The 24,146-nt window shown below is 43.1% G+C and overlaps 1 protein-coding gene across 2 annotated transcripts in view; it reads right to left on the reverse strand.

Moving 5' to 3' along the window:
- LOC140482342 (transmembrane protein 163a-like) overlaps window positions 1–24,146 on the reverse strand; it is a 231,262-nt gene that overhangs the window by 28,799 nt on the left and 178,317 nt on the right. For both annotated transcript variants that reach the window (XM_072579660.1, XM_072579661.1), the window contains one exon: window positions 22,140–22,236. In XM_072579660.1, coding sequence (XP_072435761.1) covers window positions 22,140–22,236 — 97 coding nt within the window. The remainder of the gene's footprint in view (window positions 1–22,139; window positions 22,237–24,146) is intronic.

Here is a 24,146-nt window from a genome sequence, read left to right on the forward strand (position 1 = left end):
AGAGAGAAACAGAATTGGAATTTGAGTCCGATATGACTTCTTCAACTGACAAAGAGTCATATCAGACTCTAAACATTAGCCTGATATCTCTCTCCACTGATGCTGACAAATTATTGGCAGAATTTCTGAGTTTTTACAGTACTTTTTGTTTTTATAGCAGATTATCAGTAAATTATTAAAATCCTGTCTTGTTTTCAGCTATTGCTGCCAATTCACTTTTCACTGTAAAATGATTGAAATACCAGCTACAATTCAAAATGACACTCATATTTGGTTGTGTAGTGCTTATGCTACTGAAGTTAAAACCTAGATTACATGAGTTTGAATCCCACCATGGCAAAGTTAGTTCAAATAAATCTTGTAATTTGTGGACATGTTATGTCAACATAAGCTGGGAATGGTATTATTTCTACACCTATCGTACTTATGGAGATTTTTAAATTTATAGAAGTTCTTTTGTTCTTCTTAATGGCATGTATCCATACATTACCTTGATTTTGCTCCTAACAAAATTGACTCCACATGTGGATGAAGAAAATTTTAGAAGGAACCTTGGCTCTAACACTGAACTATGGGAAACATCATGGTCTATTATTCTTTTGCCTGAAAAACAATAATCGACCGTGACTTGCTGTTTGCTGGCCTTAAGGCAATTTTTTACCTCAGACCTTTTTTTTAAACCTCCTATTTTATGAGCTACAGATTTGTTAACCAACCGCTTTTGTTGTACTTTATCAAACACAGTTTAAAATCTATGTAGACAACATCCACAGCTTGCCCTTTGATGTTATTTCCTCCAAGCTATGGAGGGTACAAATTTCAATAATTTGGCTCCTTTGTAACAAAGTTGTTTCTTTGCACAAAAGCTCACAGTCTGAAAGTGTGAAGACTCACTGGGTCCATCAGCATCTCAGCAGTCTCAAACATATGTGATCTTACTTAAAGATTGTAAGGTAAGGTAAAGTCCCAAATGACTATAGAGAGAGAGAGAGAGAGAGAGAGAGAGATGACTGGTGGTGAGTTTAACCTGAGAATCACCCCATGTCTCAAATGAGAAAAGAGTTTGAGAAGGAGAGTTCTTTGTGACTTCAGCCAGTATGGGAAGTATCAAACCTTTTTTCTGAAAAAAAACAACACAATTGTGCAAAGACAAACTCAGCCAAAAAACCACAAAGATCAAATCAGGAAGCTATTTGATTCTGACTCATTGATTGAGACTGAATGACTGATGTTAGTGTAGAGCAGTCGATCTAAGTGCAGAATCCCTCCCCAAAGCATATTTTGAAGAGCACATCGTGTGCGATATCCCTTCAAAGGCCTTCTCCTGGTCCAGGCCGATGAGGCAGGTGTCAACTCCCCTTGTCCTGCACATAGACAGTCATGTCCCTTAGGAGCACGAGACTCTCCAAGATTGTCCTGCCCAGTACAGCTCAGGTTTGCTCAGGGTGAATCATCAATCCCGGAGCAGACCTGACCCAATTTGCGATAACTTTAGACAGGATTTTATAATCCACATTCAACAGTGAAGTAAGTCACCAATTTTGAATTACCTCCCTCCCTTCCGTTTTATAAATGAGGATGATGATACCTTTCCTCAGGATTTGCACATGCTACCTGCCAGAATCATACTGTCATGCACCTCCAGCGGGTCCTGCCAATTAACTCATTCCTTTCAAATATGGCATCTGGTTGTTGGAGCCTGGATGGTCCTGGTGTGGTACAGAAGTTCCAGACCATCTCACATAACCCTTGACATTTTGCTTGTGTGTGAACATGCAATCTGTTGAGAATGAAATCAAATGAGAAAACCTGATTTGCCCGCAAGCAGAGGGACACCCTCTCCCAAGATTTTAGTCTGCCTCCATACTTAGTCTCAAAAGAAAAAAATTCACTCTCTTTACTCCATATTTCATTTTTATACTTCTGAATATGCACTGCTCGACCAGTTATTTTCAAAACTCCTCAGGGTACACCATTGAACCTTCCTGAAAGAACATTGGTCGCAATATTGCAGATATTCAACATTTTTGAATTGGTAGATCCTGATCTATAATTAGAAGCAATTGTTCAAGAATCTAACCCCTGCTGTGCATTGACACTCCTTACTTTGAGGAGTGTTTCTGAGCACTGGAAGTATTTCACAGTTAATTATCTTTAACAGTTACTTTTTGACTTATTACCTAGGACTGAAAAATCTTACTATGTAGCTTACTATTTTCCTTCTCTGTGAAACTGGTGACATATATCATCCTTTTGGGCTCACTCCATTCTCCTGCAAAATGTTTTGCACCCGACCCAAAGTGTCCTTCACCCTTGAACTAGGTAGGCAATGGATTACTGTCATGATGAATGTGTGCTTCCTAATTTGTGAAAGCTCCTACAACGCATTTTCATGTTTTAGTGTTCTTTCCTGACAGTCCCTTGCCTGAATTGCACTACCTCAGAAGTTACCGCAATGTCAGTTTGAAAGTGGCACACATTAATTGTAATTAATGCTTCTAATCCTGCTCTGTGCTAATATTCTTACTGATATATTTTTAATCCACCTGCTCAGATTTATTATAACACATCTCTGGGGCAGCTTGGATTTATACCTGGATTTTCTGGCCCAGAGGTCAGGATAATAACATTGCGTTCGAATATAAAACATAGAACAGGACATCACAGAAATAAAATATTAGAATAAAATATTTTAAATCGACCTATTCACATTTACCACTGATGGAGGTCTTATGACAGATCTTCAAAGAGTCAAACCTTTTAGCTCAGAAGTAGGGGCACAACAGCTGGACCTCTATGATAATTATGCATTCATTGGCTGCTATGTATGACCTAATTGAAAACTTCATAACTGAGTACTTTTAAGTGGTGAAATACTGGAGAACTAAAATAGCGGAGGTGAAAGGCTATCTGTACTTAAGGTTGATGTGTCACTAGAATTGGTGGAAGTCATTCAAGGATTTTGCATGGAGCCAGGCTAGAAATTGCAGAGGCACAGCAAGTCAGGCAGCATCCGAGGAGCAGGAAAATCAACATTTTGGGCAAAAGCCCTTCATCAGAAATGAGACTGGGAGCCTTGGGGGTGGAGAGATAAACGAGAGGGATGTAGGGCTGGGGAGAAGGTAGATGAGAGTGCAGTAGGTGAATGGAAGTGGGGGTAAAGGTGATAGGTCAGAGAGGAGAGTACAGCAGATAGGTGGGAAGGAAGATTGACAGGTAGGACAGGTCATGAGTTCAGTGCTGAGCTGGAAGGTTGGAACTGAGGTAAGGTGGAGGGAGGAGAAATGAGGAAAGTGGTGAAGTCCATATTGATGCCCTGGGGTTGAAGGGTCCCGAGGCGGAAAATGAGCTGTTCTTCCTCCAGGCATCGGATGGTGAGGGTATGACAGTGGAGAAGGCCCAGGACCTACATGTCCTTGGCAGATTGGGAGGGAGAATTGAAGTGTTCAGCCACAGGACAGTGGGGTTGATTGGTGTGGGTGTCCTGGAGATATTCTCCGAAGCACTCTGCAATCTAGAGGAGACCACATTGGGAGCAACGGATACAATCAATGTGTGGAAGTGCAGGTGAAACTTTGATGGATGTGGAAGGTTCCTTTCGCGCCTTGAGTGGAGGTGAGGGAGGAGGTGTGGGCGCAGGTTTTGCAATTCCTGCAGTGGCAAGGGAAGGTGATAGGAGGTGAGGGTGTGTTGTTTGGGGGCATGGATATGACCAGGTAGTCACGGAGGGAATGGTCTTTGCGGAAAGTGGATAGGGGTGGGGAGGGGAATATATCCCTGGTGGTGGGGTGGTTTGTAGGTGGCGGAAGTGTCAGCGGATGATGTGATTTATGCAAAGGTTGGTGGGGTGGAAGGTGAGGACCGGGGGACCAGGCATCTGCGCCACCTCGCGCTCCCACAGTTGAACAGTTCATCAACTTCACCAACACATTCCACCCCAACCTTAAATGCACTTGGACCATCTCTGACACCTCCCTCCCCTTCCTGGACATCTCCATCTCCATCAACGATGACCAACTCAACACTGACAAATCCACCGACTCCCACAGCTACATGGATTACACTTCCTCCCACCCTACATCCTGCAAAAATGCTATCCTTTATTCCCAATTCCTCCATCTCCCAGGAGGACCAGTTCCACCATAGAACACACCACATAGCATCCTTCTTTAAAGACCACCATTTCCCCTACCACATGGTTGAAGATGCCCTCCAGTGCATCTTATCCACGTCCTGCACCTTCCCCTTGAATGCCACCCCTCCAACTGCAACAAGGACAGAACCCCAATCAAGCACTCTCAGCTACCTTCTCCCCCGCCCCACCCCTGTCCCATTTATCTCTCCACCCCCAAGGCTCCCAGCCTCATTCCTGATGAAGGGCTTTTGCCCAAAACGTTGATTTTCCTGCTCCTCAGATGCTGCCTGAACTGTTGTGCTTTTCCAGCACCACTCTACTCAAGAATCTGGTTTCCAGCATCTGCAGTCATTGTTTTTACCTAGCCTTGCTTACGCTGTTAGTGCCAACGTGGACCACAACAACTGGATCTTCCCCCTCGCACTCCAATATCCTTTCAAGCTGATTGGACATGTCCTGCACCCTGGCACTGGACAGGCAACACACCATGCAGGACTCCTGATCCAGCTCACAAAGGATACTATCTGTCCCCCTAATTATAGAATCTCTTATAACAACTACTTGTCTTTTTGCTCCCCCTCTTGAGTGGCCTTCTGCAGAAAGGTGCTGTGGTCAGCTGGCTCATCCTGTCCACAGCCCTTTTCCTCACCCATACAGGGAGCAAAAATCTCATACCTGTCGGACAAGGTCAAGGGCTGAGGCTCCTCCATTCCTGAACTCAGAATCCTCCCACCTGCCTCTCTTGCAGTCACACCCTATTGTTCCTGATGACTAACTGAATTTGAATTACTTAATATATTGGGTGTGACTGCCTCCTGAAACAAAGGTAACTCTCGCACTCCCGGATATGCCACTGTGTTTGAAGCTCAGATTCCAGATCATCAATTCTGATCCGGAGTTCTTCCAGCAAACAACGCTTGCTGCAGATGTGGTCACCGCTGTTCACAATGGGATCAGCCAGCTCCCACATCATACAGCCACATCACCTGTCCAACCATCTTTATTTATTTAATTAATTTATACAAATTTATGATGGGAAGTTGGATTTTGTTTCAAACAATTAGCAAATGAATGGAAACAGTTCTGAATCTACATTAATGCAACTCTATTCTCGGCTGGAAAAGGTGCTCTCGTGCAAGTCATAATGGATGTTACTTTCTCATAGTATACTATTTGGTTCATCTGACAAATAGGTCAAGATCAGCAGCTTCAGAATCTGAAACATGAATGTTAGATAAACCTGAGATTACCATCTAGTCTCAAGGCTAAAGCACTAATGTATTATGATAGTAGTTTGCTGCTAACAGCTAATTAAATATTAATAAACTGACAAACTAAGATGGTTTAAAAGGCACTGAATTATGAAAATAGCCCATAATTTCTATATTTTCCTTCAATCACAATGTAAATTTTGAACTCTTTAACCACAGTTTTAACCCAAAAAAAGGGAAGCTGATTATCAGATGTCAAGAGCTCAATACTGCCTTAGAATAGACTTTCTCCCATTAGAAAATATGGGAATGAAACTAATTGATGAAATCAGGGAAGCAAAAAGAGAACACAAAATATTGCCAAGTAAAACCCAAGGGTGGTTTATAAATACATTAAGGAAAAAGTAATGTACATTGAAAATCATGAAGGTATCTTAAGTGTGGAGGGAGAAGACAGGAGCATGAATCTTAAAAAGAATAGTTTATGTCAATCAAAATTACTAAAGAGAGAGAATATGCAGACATTGTAATTAAGGAGGAGTGTGAAATATTGGATGACATAAAATATTAAGGTTTCAGCAGCTTTGATAATAGATAAGTCATGTGGCCCAGATGAAAGGTAACCAATGTTGTTTGGAGAAACAAAGGAGGAAATAATGGTGGCTTTGATCTTCAGTTTCTAATCCTTTCTGGCTTAGGCACGGCACGAGGAAACTGTGGGGCTGTTTATGTTGGGGCATGATTTAAAAAGAGAGGAAGACATAGACTGAATACTGACAAGTTGGTTTGCCTACCTTGTCAGCAAATTGTTGGAAAAACTTCTGAGTGACAGCATTCATTTTCATTTTGAAAGGTGCTGATTAACAAAGAATAGTGAACATGGACTGGTTAAGGGAAGGTAATTTCTGATTATATTTGATGTTTGAAGAGCTAACAAGGAGCATCAAAGAGTACTGTATGCTTAATGTAATCAAAAAATTTTAGAAAAGCTTTTGGCAAGGTCTGACATGACAGACTGGAAAAGTAGCAAGTTAAGTCCAAAAATTGTCTCAGATACAGAAAAACCAAGTGTAATCGTAAACATGTAGTTTTTTGAGACTGGAAGATTGTTTCTAACAGGGCTTCTCAGAGCTCAATATTAGGTCCATGTTCTTCATGTTATATTTCAATTAGTTACACTAATATAGGAATGATGATTAAGAAGTTTGCAGACAACACAAAAACTGACTGCACAATTGATAGTGAGGAAGAAAGCTATAAATTGCAGAAAGGTATCGATAGATGGGTCAAGGGGTCAGAAAATGGCAAATGAAATTCTATCTGAACAAGACTGAAGTGACATGTTTGTTCCAAGTGAAAGGAATACACAGTACATGATAGATTTCTATATTGTATAGCGTAACTGGGAGACCTTGGAGTTCATGCCCATAGATCCATGGAAGAGACTGGACAGATAGACAAGTTGGCTAATAATATACATAGGATACTGTCAATTGTTAGCTAAAGCATACAAATATAAGAAGAGAGAGGTTAACGAGATATAAAACACTAGTTAGACACAGCTAGCTACATACTGGATTAGTGGTGCTGGAAGAGCACAGCAGTTCAGGCAGCATCCAACGAGCAGCGAAATCGACATTTCGGGCAAAAGCCCTTCATCAGGAATAAAGGCAGTGAGCCTGAAGTGTGGAGAGATAAGCTAGAGGAGGGTGGGGGTGGGGAGAGAGTAGCATAGAGTACAATGGGTGAGTGGGAGAGGAGATGAAGGTGATAGGTCAGGGAGGGGAGGGTGGAGTCGATAGGTGGAAAAGGAGCTCGGCAGGTCGGACAAGTCCGGACAAGTCAAGGAGACAGTGCTGAACTGGAAGTTTGAAACTAGGATGAGGTGGGGGAAGGGGAAATGAGGAAGCTGTTGAAGATCACATTGATGCCCTGGGGTTGAAGTGTTCCGAGGCGGAAGATGAGGCGTTCTTCCTCCAGGCGTCTGGTGGTGAGGGAGCGGCGGTGAAGGAGGCCCAGGACCTCCATGTCCTCGGCAGAGTGGGAGGGGGAGTTGAAATGTTGGGCCACGGGGCAGTTTGGTTGATTGGTGCGGGTGTCTCGGAGATGTTCCCTAAAGCGCTCTGCTAGGAGGCGCCCAGTCTCCCCAATGTAGAGGAGACCGCATCGGGAGCAACGGATACAATAAATGATATTAGTGGATGTGCAGGTAAAACTTTGATGGATGTGGAAGGCTCCTTTAGGGCCTTGGATAGAGGTGAGGGAGGAGGTGTGGGCACAGGTTTTACAGTTCCTGCGGTGGCAGGGGAAAGTGCTAGAATGGGAGGGTGGGTCGTAGGGGGGTGTGGACCTGACCAGGTAGTCACGGAGGGAACGGTCTTTGCGGAAGGCGGAAAGGGGTGGGGAGGGAAATATATCCCTGGTGGTCTCCCTACTCCAACCTCTCACCCTCACAATGTGCAGCCCTCCAATCCCTCTGCTCTAATCCCAACCTCACCATTAAGCCAGCGGATAAAGGGGGCGCAGTGGTAGTCTGGCGCACTGACCTGTACACCGCTGAAGCCAAACGCCAACTCGAGGACGCCTCTTCCTATTGCCCCCTCGACCATGACCCCACGCCCCATCACCAAACCATCATCTCCCAGACCATACAGAACCTCATCACCTCAGGAGATCTCCCACCCACAGCTTCCAACCTCATAGTCCGGGAACCCCGCACTGCCTGCTTCTACCTCCTTCCCAAGATTCACAAGCCTGACCACCCTGGCCGACCCATTGTCTCAGCATGCTCCTGCCCCACTGAACTCATCTCTACCTTGACACTGTCTTATCACCCTAGTCCAGAAACTTCCCACATATGTTCGAGACACCACCCATGCCCTCCACCTCCTCCAAGACTTCCATTTCCCCGGCCCCCAACGCCTCATCTTCACCATGGATATCCAATTCCTCTACACCTCCATCCGCCATGACCAGGGCCTCCAAGCCCTCCATTTTTTCCTCTCCAGACGTCCCCAACAGTACCCTTCCACCGACACTCTCATTCGTTTGGCCGAACTGGTCCTCACCCATAACAATTTCTCCTTTGAATCCTCCCACTTCCTCCAGACCAAAGGCGTAGCCATGCGCACACGTATGGGCCCCAGCTATGCCTGTCTCTTTATTGGCTACGTAGAGCAGTTGATCTTCCGTAATCACACCGGCACCACTCCCCACCTCTTCCTCCGCTACATTCATGACTGCATTGGCGCCACCTCGTGTTCCCGCGAGGAGGTTGAGCAATTCATCAACTTCACCAACACATTTCACCCTGACCTTAAATTTACCTGGACCATCTCTGACACCTCCCTCCCCTTCCTGGACCTCTCCATCTCCATTAGTGACAACCGACTTGACACTGACATTTTTTACAAACCCACCGACTCCCACAGCTACCTGGATTACACCTCTTCCCACCCTATCTCTTGCAAAAATGCCATCCCGTATTCCCAATTCCTCCACCTCCGCCGTATCTGCTCCCAGGAGGACGAGTTCCACCACAGAACACACCAGATGGCCTCCTTCTTTAGAGACCGAGATTTCCCTTCCCACATGGTTAAAGATGCCCTCCAATGCATCTCATCCACGTCCCGCACCTCCGCCCTCAGACTCCATCCCTCCAACCGTAACAAGGACAGAACGCCCCTGGTGCTCACCTTCCACCCTACAAACCTTCGCATAAACCAAATCATCCGCCGACATTTCCGCCACCTCCAAAAAGACCCCACCACCAGGGATATATTTCCCTCCCTACCCCTTTCCGCCTTCCGCAAAGACCGTTCCCTCCGTGACTACCTGGTCAGGTCCACACCTCCCTACAACACACCCTCCCATTCTGGCACTTTCCCCTGCCACCGCAGGAACTGTAAAACCTGTGCCCACACCTCCTCCCTCACCTCTATCCAAGGCCCTAAAGGAGCCTTCCACATCCATCAAAGTTTTACCTGCACATCTACTAATATCATTTATTGTATCCGTTGCTCCCGATGCGGTCTCCTCTACATTGGGGAGACTGGGCGCCTCCTAGCAGAGCGCTTTAGGGAACATCTCCGAGACACCCGCACCAATCAACCAAACTGCCCCGTGGCCCAACATTTCAACTCCCCCTCCCACTCTGCCGAGGACATGGAGGTCCTGGGCCTCCTTCACCGCCGCTCCCTCGCCACCAGACGTCTGGAGGAAGAACGCCTCATCTTCCGCCTCGGAACACTTCAACCCCAGGGCATCAATGTGGACTTCAACAGCTTCCTCATTTCCCCTTCCCCCACCTCATCCTAGTTTCAAACTTCCAGTTCAGCACTGTCTCCTTGACTTGTCTGGACTTGTCTGACCTGCCTAGCTCCTTTTCCACCTATCGACTCCACCCTCCCCTCCCTGACCTATCACCTTCATCTCCTCTCCCACTCACCCATTGTACTCTATGCTACTCTCTCCCCACCCCCACCCTCCTCTAGCTTATCTCTCCACGCTTCAGGCTCACTGCCTTTATTCCTGATGAAGGGCTTTTGCCCGAAACGTCGATTTTGCTGCTCGTTGGACGCTGCCAGAACTGCTGTGCTCTTCCAGCACCACTAATCCAGTATTTGGTTTCCAGCATCTGCAGTTATTGTTTTTACTTACAGCTAGCTACAGTCTTGCCACTCCACGGGTAGGGTGTGACTGCATTCAAAAAGGTAAAGAGCAGTCTGCAAAGACTTAAGAACTTTAGCTTTGAGGAGAGATTGGAAAGGCTGGGGGCATTTAACTTTAAACAGACGAACTGATGGGAAGATAATGATTGGAGTTTATGAAATTATGCAGGGCCTAAATCAAATGAAGTGTAACGACAGATTTCCCATAACAGAGAGTTTGATCATTGAGGGGAAGGCAGGGAGGGGGGGGGGGGGGGGGGGTGTGACAAACAGTTTTCACCCAATGGGATAGTGGTGGTCTCGAACTCAGTGCCTGAAAGGATGAAAAATGCAGACTACTCATTGCACTTTTGAAACATCATAATCTCTTAAGAGTTAGAAAGTGAGATGGCTGGATGGCTTTCAGTCAACACTGTACAACACATTAATTCTATCATCCGTCATTGTCATATCCTTCTCAGAGTTGTTCTTTGGATAAAGAATGCCTGCATGAATATCTTCAAATACTGCAGTAACAAGAACATACTGACAGTTTGATATATGTGCTGAGTTGTTGAAATAAATCAGTCTGTAACTAATAAGAGGAGCTGAATATCTAGTGTGAATTTTGTCTCATTAATTGCTTAGATCAATCCTAATAATTATATTTTGCCAAAAATAGATCAGTAAAATCTTGTCCCCAGAAAGCACAAGCTCCATTTTCAAGTTTAATTCATGATATTCAAACTCTGTACACACCATAAATACTTCCTATTACCTTTTAGCCAGCAAGCACTACTGTTTCGTTTCAGTTATTCAAGAGCACACTTTTGATAGTGACTGTAAAGGCAGGGATGGAAATTAATCTGTGTCAACACTGGGATAGAAGGGCCACGATTTGTGATTTCCCATGATTGCAGCAGAAAGGAAACCATCAAGCCAAGGGGAAAAGATGGCTCACATGAGCATCTTAACTAAGAGCAAAGCTAGCCCTGTGAGCCTGCTCTGCCATTCAATAAAATTATGATTAATCTACTTTGCTTTGAATTCCATATTCCCATCTACACCCAATAATCTTTGTTTCCTTTGCCACCAAAAATCTATTTACTTCTGCCTTAAAAATATTCAATAACCCCCACCTCTACTGTCTGCTGTACAATCAAAGAAACATATTCTCCTCATCTGTGTCTTAAAGTGGTGGCCTCTAATTTTTTATCAGTGCTCTCTGGTTCTGGAGCCAATCAAAATAGGAAACATTCTTTCCTTGGCCACCTTGTCAGGAACCATCTTATGTATTTCAATTGAGTCACCCCTCACTTTTCTCAACTCCAGTGGAAACAAACTCAGTGTCTCCAACCTCTCTTTATAAAACAACCCTGTGGTCAAATAGCAAGTCAGGGGCTAGAAATCCTGTAGTGAGTGACTCATCTCCTGATTCCCCAAAGCCTGTCCATCATCTTTAAAGCACAAGTCAGGAGTGTGATAGAATACTCCCTGTTGCCTGGATGGATGTAGTTCCAACAACACTCAAAAGGTTTGACACCATCCAAGACAAAGTAGCCCACTTGATTGGCACCACATCCATTCCCGCCAGCACTGACTCTCAATACCAGCAATGTGTACTTTCTGCAAGTTGCATTGCATAAATTAACTCAGCTTAGATTAGATTACTTACAGTATGGAAACAGACCCTTCGGCCCAACAAGTCCACACCGACCCTCCGAATAGCAACCCACCCAAACCCATTCCCCTACATTTACCCCTTCACCTAACACTACGGGCAATTTAACATGGCCAATTCACCTAACCTGCACATCTTTGGACTGTGGGAGGAAACTGGAGCACCTGGAGGAAACCCACGCAGACACAGGGAGAATGTGCAAACTCCACACAGAGAGTTGCCCGAGGTGGGAAGTGAACCCAGGTCTCTGGTGCTGTGAGGCAGCAGTGCTAACCACTGTGCTCCTTTGACAGCACCTTCCAAATTCCTGCCTCTACCATCTAGAAGGATAAAGGCAGCAGATACATGCATTTCATGTTGCAATAACTAATTACATGCAACATTAATGTCATTGTTCCACCCCCCTAATCTACACAACTAATGCTATAAAACACCCGATCAATGATGGAAACCCCTATCAACAGCCCTAGGTTCCCCATGATCTCATGATGTTTATCTCACATCATTAACATCAGGCCTTGGGATCTTACAACATACTCCATTAATTTACAACAGTTATACCGTTTCTCAGTCATTTACCAGGCTTATTTATCTCTAAGGACTGTTTGAATGCTATTATTCATTGTATTCATTACTATTCTTATCAAATTCTGTTACTCATTTTAAATTCCTACTATCCTAAGCACAGGAAGTACAAAAAGGTGCTAATTCCTACTAATTTCTATAAAAGTCATAATATCAGTTCTAACATAAAGTTAGTTATATGCAAAGTTATATGATTACATCTAATATTAGAACTTTTTAGCCAGTGAGTTGTGAACAATTTCTGTCCCACCTCTCCTTGGAAGGTCAGGTAAACACAGCCCCTTTATCTTGCAGCTGCAACTATAACTCTTTCCAGTCACATGCTATCTTCTATGGTGAAATTTACTGACTCTACCTAAATATTTCTACACTAACTCTTTTACTTAATAAGACAACATCTATTCCATTAATAGGACTGAAACTCAATCATTTTCACAGGTCAGTGAACTTGTCTGAACTCTTAAAGTTTTACAAGATATAATCTTGTTCCCTTTTAACCTTACCATTTGTCTCTGTTACTGAGGATTCATACTTTTCTTTTAATTCTTGTTAAACTAAAAAAGGGCTGTCTGTTCCCAGACATCTTTTATCAGACTGCCTCTTACAGACATCTGCAGCAGAACTGCCTGTATATTAATTTGAAAGATTCTTTGTTCTGCCTAGACCCTATGACCTTGGATTTATCTCCTCAAAGCTATCATTGTCCTAACTTATGGTCTCACTTTAATATTGAACCAAGCAAGCTAATTCAGTTACTGCAGTAAAAATATTTGCGATATTTATGCCAACTAAAAATCCACAGATTGCCAATTTGTGCCATCTCTGGCCATGGGCTGACCCAACAGCTAAATAACATAATGATATTATTTAGATAGTTTTCATTTTTTTTATTCTGTCTTGCAAATCAGACAACTTTAAATTTGCCCAAATTATATTTCATCTGCCAGGTTTTTACCAATTAACTCAACCGAGCTATATCTATCTGCATCCTCCCATGTCCTCTTCACAAACTACCTTTGTGTCATCTATAAACAGCTGCCATACCTTCCCAGTCATTGATATCAGATAACAAGACGGTGGGGTGGGGGGGGGTGGGGGGGGGGGAAACCTATCAACAAAGACGGCATACTCAAACTACTGGACCTGTGCCTCACAACACACTTCACATTCAACAACCAAATATATGAACAAATCAACGGCACACCCATGGGCTCACCCATCTCTGGACTCATAGCAGAAGTGGTAATGCAAAGATTAGAACAAACAATCTTACTGCAAATTCAACCCAAACTCTGGGTCAGATATGTGGATGACACCATTGTAATAATTAAAAACACAGAAATAGAGAACACACACCGGATCATCAATGCCACACTCACCGGAATCCGATTCACTAGAGAGGAAGAAAAGGACAACCAACTCCCATTCCTAGACGTGATGGTACATAGAACACCGAACGGAGATTTCACCACAAAGGTTTACAGAAAAGCCACACACACAGACCAAGTCCTAAACTACGAATGCAACCACCCCAACACACACAAAAGAAGTTGCATCAAGACACTGTTCGAAAGGGCCACAACACACTGCAGTACACCAGAACTGCAAAAAGAGGAAGAAGAACACCTCTACAATGTATTCGCCAAAAATGGATACCCGAGCAATTTCATCAACAGATGCCTAAGGGAAAGATAACAGAATGAGGACATGTCACAACCCAAAGGACTAGCTACACTACCATACATCAAAAACATTTCTGAACTGACAGCCAGACTACTGCGACCACTAGGACTCATAACAGCACACAAACCAACAGCCACCCTTAGACAACAACTCACCAGGACGAAGGACCCGATACCCAGCATGAGCAAAATCAATGTAGTGTACAAAATCCCAAGCAAGGACTGCACAAAACACTATATAGGACAAACAGGAAGACAGCTAATGGTCCGCATCCATGAACACCAACTAGCCACGAAACGACATGACCACCTATCCTTAGTAGCCCCACACTCAGATGACAAGCAACATGAGTTCGACTGGGACGACACTACTATTATAGGACAAGCCAAACAGAGAACAGTCAGGGAATTCCTAGAGGCATGGCACTCATCCACAGATTCAATCAATAATCACATCGACCTGGACCCAATATACCAGTCACTACAGTGGACAGCTGGAACTGACAACCGGAAGCAGCAGATACAAACCACTATAAATGCCGGAGGAAACATCACAGAAACACTTCACAGGAGGCTCCCAAGCACTGAGGATGTCACCTAGACAGGGGACGAAACGTCTGCAACACAAATTCCCAGCTCGGCAAACAGAACCACAACAACGGGCACCCGAGCTACAATTCTTCTCCCAAACTTTGAATTGATATCAATTGTAAAAAGCCGAGGTCCCTGCAAGACTCTATTTGTCACATCTTTACAATCAGAAAAAGACCCACTGATGAATACGCCATTGTTTTCTGTCAGTCAACCAATTATCTATCCATGCAAATCTGTTAACCACGACATCATGCGCTCCTGCATTGTGTCTTTTATGTGGCGTACTGACCAATGCCTTCTGGAAATCCTGGGTACAGTATATTGTCAGGCTATTCTTCATCCACAGTGCAAGTCACTTCTTCAAAGAACTCCAATAAATTGGTTAAACATGATTTCCCATTTGCAGCTTTGAATAGAACTTGTAGCCATAACACTATATTCTGCATTCTGTTCTATTACCTTGATATGTTTATGTAAGGTATGATTTGTCTGGTTAATACACAAAACAATACTTTCCACTGTATTTCAGTACACATGACAATAATAAATCAAATCAAAAAGAAAATAAAGGACTCAGCCTCTGCAGCTCTCTGTAATAAAGAATTCCACAGATTCATGACCCTTTGTGAGAAGAAATTCCTCATCATCACTGCCTCATTTGGACAACTTCTTATTCTGATAATATTGCATTGAATCAAAGCTGCAGCATTGTATGCTTGTTCAGTAAAAGACCTTTTTTTTAAAAGTAAAAAGAGAACAATTTCTCAAGCTAGAAACAGCATGACACTAATTCAAAATCCAAACTCTAAAATGAATGATATTAAATTATATATAAATCATACACCTTACATCATACTGTTAACTGAAAAGCATAGGTACACATGTTAGGAGCAGCACCGGACATACCTATATATGGGGTGTCAAACTACTGCAGTTACAGCACAGGGCTACTTGCATGTCAATTAGTAGAAGCAGCATGCAACAGCCAGGGCTAAGAGATCCCATATCAAACTTAAGATCTGCAGTCCTACCACATCCAATTATAAATGCTTATGGACAATTAAACAATAAACTGGAGGAGTCGAGATTGTAATGCTGAAAAGCACAGCAAGTCAGGCAGCATCTGAGGAGCAGGATAATCAATGTTTCAGGCATAAGCCCTTCATCAGGAATTAGGCTTGTGGGCCAGGGTACTGCGAGATAAATGGGGGGGGGGGGAGCTGGGGGAAGGTAGATGAAGGTGGGGGAGAAGGTGATAGGTTAGAGAGGAAGGTGGAGCAGATAAGTAGGAAAGATGTCTGAAGGAAGAATACCTCATCTTTTGCCTTAGGACCCTGCAACAACACGGGATTAGTGTGGATTTCACCAGTTTCCTCATTTCCCCTTCCCCCACCTTATCCCAATCCCAAGCCTCCAACTCGGCAACACTCTCTTGACCAGTCCATAGTCTTTCCCACCTATCAGCCCTACCTTCCTCTCCAACCTATCACCTTCTCCCCTACCTTCATCTACCTCTTGCATTCTCAGCTACCTTGCCCCCAGCCCCACCCTCCCATTTATCTCTCAGCCCCCCGGCCCACAAGCCTCATTCCTGATGAAGAGCCTGTGCCCGAAACATTGATTCTCCTGCTCCTCAGATGCTGCCTGACCTGCTGTGCTTTTCTAGCACCACACTCTTGACTCTGATCTCCAGCATCTGCAGTTCTCACTTTGTCCTAATGAACTGGAAGAGGAGAGTTTCCAAATATCTTCATCATCAATGACAAATGAATCAGCACATCTTAGAAAATATAAAGTTGAAACACTAGAATCTATCTTCAGGCAGAAATGCCAAGGGGTTGACCAATCTTGGCCTCCTTTTGAGGTGCCTAACATCACAGCTATCAGCCTTCAGCTAATTCAATTCACTCATACAGTCATAGAGATGTACAGCACAGAGACAGACCCTTTGGACCAACTCATCCATGCCAACCAAACATTCTAAATTAATCTAGTCCCATTTGTCAGCACTTGGCCCATATCCCTCTAAACCTTCCCATTCATATACCCATCCCGAGCCTTTTAAACATTAGAATTGTACCATCCTCCACCACTTCCTTGACAGCTCATTCCATACACGCACGACCCCCACAGGAAAAAGTTGCCTCTTAGGTCCTTTTTAAATCTTTACCCTCTCACCCTAAACCTATGCCCTCTAGTTCTGGACACCCCACACCGTAGGGAAAAGATCTTGTCTATTTACTCTATCAATGCCCCTCATGATTTTATAAACCTCTATAAGGTCACCCCTCAGCCTCTGATGCTCCAGGGAAAACAGCTCCAGCCTATATCACTCTATAGCTCAAACCCTCCAACCATGGCAACATTCTTGTAAATCTTTTCTAAACCCTTTCAAGCTTCACAGCATCCTTTCGGTAGCAGGGAATCCAGAATTGCATGCAATATTCCAAAAGTGGCCTAACCAAGATCCTGTACAGCTGCAACATGACCTCCCAACGCATGTACTCAATACTCTGACCAATAAAGGAAAGCATACCAAATGCCTTCATCACCATCCACCTACCCATGACTCCACTTCCAAGGAACTATGAATCTGCACTCCAAGGTCTCTTTGCTCAGCAGCAGGACCTTACCACTACGTATATAAGTCCTGCCCTGATTTGCCTTTCCAAAATGCAACATCTCATATTTATCTAAACTTAAACCCATCTGCCACTCCTCAGCCTACTGGCCCATCTGATCAAGATTCCGTTGGAATCCGAGGTAACCTTCTTCCCTATCCACTTCACCTTCAATTTTGGTGTCATCTGCAAACTATACCTCCTATTTTCAAGTCCAAATCATTTCTATAAATGACGATCCTTGTGGCACATCACTGGTCACAGGTCTCCTGTCTGATAAACAACCCTCCATCACCACCTATATTCTATATTCAAGTCTTCTATATTCAAGCCAGTTCAGCATCTAAATGGCCAGTCCTCCCTGTATTTGATGTGATCTAACCTTGCTGACCTGTCTACCATGAGGAACCTTGTCAAATGCCTTACTGAAGTCTATATAGATCACGTCCACCGCTCTGCCCTCATCGATCCTCTTTGTTACTTCTTCAAAAAAATTCAATCAAGTTTGTGAGACATGATTTCCCATGCACAAAGCCATGTTGACTATCCCAAATCAGTCCTTGTCTCTCCAAACATATGTACATCCTGTCCCTCAGGATTCCCTCCAACAAATTGCCCACTACCAATGTCAGGCTCACTGGTCGATAGTTCCCTGGCTTGTCCTTACCACCTTTCTTAAATAATGGCACCATATTAGCCAAACTCCAGTCTTCCGGTACCTCACCTGTGCCTACCGATGATACAAATATCTCAGCAATAGGACCAGTAATCACTTCCCTAACTTCCCACAGAGATCCAGGGTACACCTGATCAGGTCCTGGGGATTTATCCACTTTTGTGCATTTTAAGACATCCAGCACTTCCTCCTCTGTAATATGGACATTTTTCAAGATGTCACCATCTATTTCCCTATATTCTATTTCTTGCGTGCCCTTCTCCACAGCAAAGAATGATGCAAAATACTTGTTTAGTATCTCCCCCCCTCTCCTGCGGCTCCATATAAAGGCCACTTCGCTGATCTTTGAGGAGCCCTATTCTCTCCCTAGTTACCCTTTTGTCCTTAACGTACTTAGGAAATCCCTTTGGATTCTCTTTAACTCTATTTGCCAAAGCTAGCTCATGTCCCCTTTTTGCCCTCCTGATTTCCCTCTTAAGAGTACTCCTACTGCCTTTATACTTTTTGAGAAATGGCAAAAGGTACTAGACCCAGGCAGCATTCTGGCAATAATTCAGAGGATATGTGGCTCAGAACTAGTTGACAAGCTGTTCCAGTCCAGCAACAATACTGGCTCTACTCAGTAATGTGGACGATTGCCCAGGTATTACTGTCCACAAAAAGGAGGACAAATCAGACCTGGTCAGATAGTCTTGGAAAGTTGAGGGCAAAACAGGGCAGGATGTATACACGTAATGGGAAGGTCCTCGGGAGTGTTGCTGAGCAAAGAGACCTTGGAGTGCAGGTTCATAGTTCCTTGAAAGTAGAGTCACAGGTAGATAGGATAGTGAATAAGGTGCTTGGTATGCTTTCCTTTATTGGTCAGAGTATTGAGTACAGGAGTTGGGAGGTCATGTTGCAACTATACAGGACCTTGGTGAGGCCACTTTTGGAATATTGTGTGCAATTCTGGTCTCCTTCCTAGCAGAATGTTGTTGTGAGACGTAGAAAGGTTTAGAAAAGATTTATAAGGATGTTGCCAGGGTTAGAGGGTTTGAGCTATATGGAGAGGCTTAACAGACTCAGGCTGTTTTCTCTGGAGCGTCGAAGGCAGAGGGATTATCTTGTAGTGGTTTATAAAATCATGAGGGGCATGGATAGGATAAATAGACAATGTCTTTTCCCTGGGATATGAGCATCCAGGATTAGAGGTTATAGGTTTAGGGTGAGAGGGGAAAGATATAAAAGAGACCTAAGGGGCAACCTTTTCACGCAGAGGGTAGTGCGTGTATGGAATGAGCTGCCAGAGGAAGTGGTGGAGGTTGGTATAATTCTAATATTTAAAAGGCTCCGGATGGATATATGAATAAGAAGGGTTTAGAGAGACTGTCAAATGGGACTAGATTGTACATTAACTCAGGGTAATGTATAAACCCAATCATCTTCTGTTTTGTTTTCACAATGATATTCCTTTGATCATAAGATCAGAACTGAGGATCATTCATTAATGATTACACAATATTCCTTATTTGCAACTCCTCAGATACTTCGATAATGCATGTCCACATGCATCATGATGTAATCAATATTTAGGTTTCGGTGAAAGTGAGTACTGCAGATGCTGGAGACTAGAGTCAAGAGTGTGGTGCTGGAAAAGCACAGCAGGTTTTGGCTGATAAGTGGCAAGATGCATTCATGGCACACAAGTGCCAGCACCACTCGAACAAAAGAGAATCTTACCAACTTCCCTATACATTTAATGGCATTACCATCATTGACTCCCTCCTTATCAACATCTTAAGATTACCCTTGACCAGAAACTGAACTGGACTAGGGGATACTTGGACAGATTGGAGGCCAGAAATTCTGTGCCAACTAACTTACTGCTATCACCCCAACTCCTGCCCACCAGCTACAAGGAAAAGTCAGAAAGGTGATGGAATTCTTTCCACTCGTCTGGATGAAAGCAGCTCCAACAACACTCGAGCCACATAAAACTGTTTTGGATGAAACAGCCCACTTGATTGGTATCTCATCTACCAATCTGACTGCATGCCCTCTCCCAACAATGCACAGTGGCAGCACTGTGTACTATACACAAGATACACTGAGGCAATTTACCAACGATCCTCCAACAACAGTTTCCAAACCCTTGAGCTCTTCCTTGAAAGAGGAGGGCAGATGATGTATGAAAACCCCAGCGCCTGAAGCTTGTGCCCAAGCAACACATCATCCTGACCTGAAGTTAGTTCACAGTTCCTTCAGTGTAATTGGGTCAAATTCCTGAAACTCCCTTACTAACAGCACCATGGGTATATTTATACCCCACGAATAGCAAAGGTTCAAAAAGGCAGCTCACCACCATCTTGTGAAGAGCAATTGGGGATGGGTAACAAATGCTGACCCAACCAGTGACATCTACATCCCATGAATGAATTTTTAAAATTGTAAATGCTCTCCTTAAGCCTAATGGGCATAGGCGCTATTTATGAAATGGTGAAAGATTGTACCAAATATCGGAAATGGAAAATTCTTGAGATTTGAGAGATTACCTTTAGGGAACTGATTGCACAATTGATTGCAATAATCCCTGAACCTTTTAAAAGATGGAATAAAGTCAGAACAAGTTAAATTGTACACAATCTATTGAAAGAGAAGATCTAATGGACCCAAATGTTTTCTCTCTGTTCGTTTTATTTTTAAAATCAAAAATATATGATCATTTATGCACTTCTGCCGTGCCTGAATGAAACATATTGGTGAAAGAGATACCGTGTAAAACTTGTCCTAAAGCAATCATGTTTCTACAATGCATGACTATGATAAATATTTTGTATAATTTAAAAAATTGAACCATAAATAATAAACATTTATTGAATTATAACCTCATTAAAAATATTACATTGTTACAGACAAAGTGACCACTTAGTTTATTAGAAATAGCAATAAAAAGAAACATATCAGAATGCCTTTGTCATACCAGTCTACAGCATTATATTTATGGAACTGGCATAGGCTAATTGAACTGTGGAATTCTTCTGCATTCACATTTCAACTCAAGAAAAACTTGGTATCTTAACTAATAACCATTCATCCCCTATGTGTCATAGAGTCATACAGCATGGAAACAGACCCTTTGGTCCAACTAGTCCACACTGTTCCAAATCTAAACTAGTCCCACTTGCCTGCATTTGGCCTATTTCTCTCCAAACCTTTCCTATTCATATAATTATCTAAATGCCTTTTATATTTTGTAACTATACCTGTATTCATCATTTCCTTTGAAAGTTCATTCCATACATGAACCAGTCTCTGTTGCCCAACATGTCCTTTTTAAAACTTTTTCTTCCCACCTTGAAAATATGCCTGCTAATTTTGAACTCCCCCACCCTGAGGTCAACACCATTGCTATTCATCTTATCTATGCTACGCATGATTTTATAAACCTCTTTCAGGCCATCCCTCAGCCCCCTACATGCCAGTGAAAGAAGTCTCAGTCTAATCAGCCTATTTTTACAACGCAATCTCTCCATTCCCAGCAATGTCTTGATAAATCTTTTCTGAACCCTCTCCAATTTTAAAATATCCTTCCAATAGCAAGGCAACCAGAACTGCACACAGTACTCTAGAAAAGGCTTTACAATGTCCTGTACAACCTCAACATGATGTTCCAACTCCAATACTCCAAGGTCTGAGCAATGAAGGCAAGCATGCTAAACTCCTACTTAACTACCTGTGATGCAAATATCAAAGAAATATGTGCCTGAATCTCTAGAACTCTCTGTACTACAACACTACCCAGGATACTACCATTAATTGTATAAGTCTTACCCTTGCTTGTTTTTCCAAAATGTAATACCTCACATTTACCCAAAATTAAACTCCATCTGCTAGTCCTGAGCCCATTTACCCATTGTGATTTGGGAGTGTGGTCTTGGATATTCTCAAAGGAACTTATTGAGCTCTTGTTACTCTCCAGGAAATCTGAAACAGAAGTTAAATCATCAAAGGGAATAACACAGCTTACAAAGACCCTTGACAAAAATAAAAGTTGTAGAATTTCTGGGAGCTGCTTTCAAACGGCAGCAGAAACTCCATTTCCATATGCATGATTTGTTGTGCATAAGGCAAAGTCATGATCGTGGATTTTTTTGGCCAGAGGAATTTACTGGAGAATTTTCTGGCCAGGGTTTCATCTCAACATTTTGCCCCCACCCACATACCACCAATAATTTTCAAATGTTGTTACTTGTTGGCCACCCAGCTTGGATGTAGCAGATCCCCGTTACCTTCAAAGCAACAGCAATTAAAGCAAAATTCTCTTACCACTTCCGGAAGCAGCTTTGTAGCAAGGTCGTGAATAGCTTTACCATAAATGCAGAGAGTTGAAATAAGAAATATAACACCCAAAATGGCACAAGCTCTGTGAAAAAGAAATGAATGGAAATTAATAAAACAGCTTCAAATAACTTTTAGGACTGTTGTTCCAATGGCACTTTGTTTAGAATACAATACCATAAATTCATGGGATTAGATTAGATTCCCTACAGTGTGGAAACAGGCCCTTTGGCCCAACAAGTCCACACCGACCCTCCAAAGAGTAACCCACCACCCCCCCTTCTGACCAATGCACCTAACAACTATGGACAATTTTGCATGGCCAATTCACCTGGCCTGCAAACCTTTGGAATGTGGGAGGAAACCCATCCAGACACGGGAAGAATGTGCAAACTCCACACAGACAGTCGTCCAAGGCTCGAATCGAACCTGGGACCCCGTGCTGTGAGGCATCTGTGCTAACCACAGAGCCACCGTGCCACCCTACAACATATCAAGTATAGTATATGCAGGTGATTGGAGCAGTGTGTGATCTGTTCTGAACAATTGAAGTTACTGATTCAGGGTCTAATTCTGAACAACAAGTTGGTGAGCCATCCTGTATTTTTTTTGAGAAATTACAGCATGGAAATTAGTTAATCAGCAAAACCTGTCCTTGCTAGAGTTCATCCTCCGTGTATGTGGTAATAACTAATCATATGCACCTTTCAGCATTATTTTGTTCCAATTTCCTTTAACAAGGTGTACCGAATCTAAAATATTAACATCTTCCTTGAGTCAATCTGTACTTCAGTTGAGCCTTCCATGCAATTTCGCAGCCCTTTGAATCAGTCAAAAAATATGTATTTGCGTTGTCCTAACCTAGTTACATTTGATATTAATTCCATGTATCCACGTTCTAGTTCACTCAATCATTAGTAATGGCCATTATCTATCTACACGGTCCTATCCCTTGATAATCTTAAACACATTTATCAAATAATCTGTAGTTTCCTTTGTTCTAATAAAAAAAGGTTTCCAAGTACTTAATCATACTTATATTCCTACAACCGGAAGACATGTCAGTGAAAAGAAAAATAGAGCTGGAGGTCACAAAGCATCGATGGAAAGAAACTGATGTCTCAGACATGGATCTTTAAGGAGGGCTATATGACTAAAATGTACCATCTATTCTTTCCAGAAATGTCCCCTTTGGGTGCACTGTCCTTCACCTGCCATCCCATTTCTTCTGCTCAATTTGCAATTCAGCTTAACAAGGAAATTTATACAGATTTTACATGGGCCACTCCATATTTTGCTCAGTGTATCAGGAACATGTTGGGAGTGAGTATTGCCAGATATGAGCAGGTGTTACAAAGGTGCATTGTAAACTGGTGTGGTTGGATGTAGCAGAAGAGCCTCCTGGTACAAGTGGGAGCATTTGCAAGTCAGAGTCATACAGCACAGAAAAAGAACATCTGCTTTGGTAAAAAAAAACAACCAGTAACCATTCTATTCCCATTTTTCAGCACTTAGCCCACAGCCTTGGATGCCTTGGCATCACAAATGTACATTTGAATATTTCCTAAGCACTATGAGGGTTTCTGCTTCTCCCATTCTTTCTGGTAGTGAGTTTCAGATTTCTATCAGCCAAAAAGTGGGCTTTACAAATCATAGAATCCCTATGGTGTGGAAGCAGGCCATTTGGCCCAACAAGTCCACACCAACTCTTCAAAGAGCATCCCATTCAGACCCATTCCCCCTACCCTATCCCTGTAACCCTGCATTTCCATGGCTAATGTATCTAACTTACACATCCCTGAACACTGTGGCAATTTAGCATGGCCAATCCACCTAACTGTCACAATTTTTGGACAGTGGGTAGAAACCGGATCACCCGTCAGAAACCCACACAGACACAGGAGAACATGCAAACTCCACGCAGTCATCCAAGGTTGGAAAAAAGTCTGGGTCCCTGGCGCTGTGAGGCAGCATTGCTAACCACAGAGCCACTGT

This window comes from Chiloscyllium punctatum, chromosome 10 (genome assembly GCF_047496795.1).
Source record: "Chiloscyllium punctatum isolate Juve2018m chromosome 10, sChiPun1.3, whole genome shotgun sequence".
Taxonomy (NCBI): Eukaryota; Metazoa; Chordata; class Chondrichthyes; order Orectolobiformes; family Hemiscylliidae; genus Chiloscyllium; species Chiloscyllium punctatum.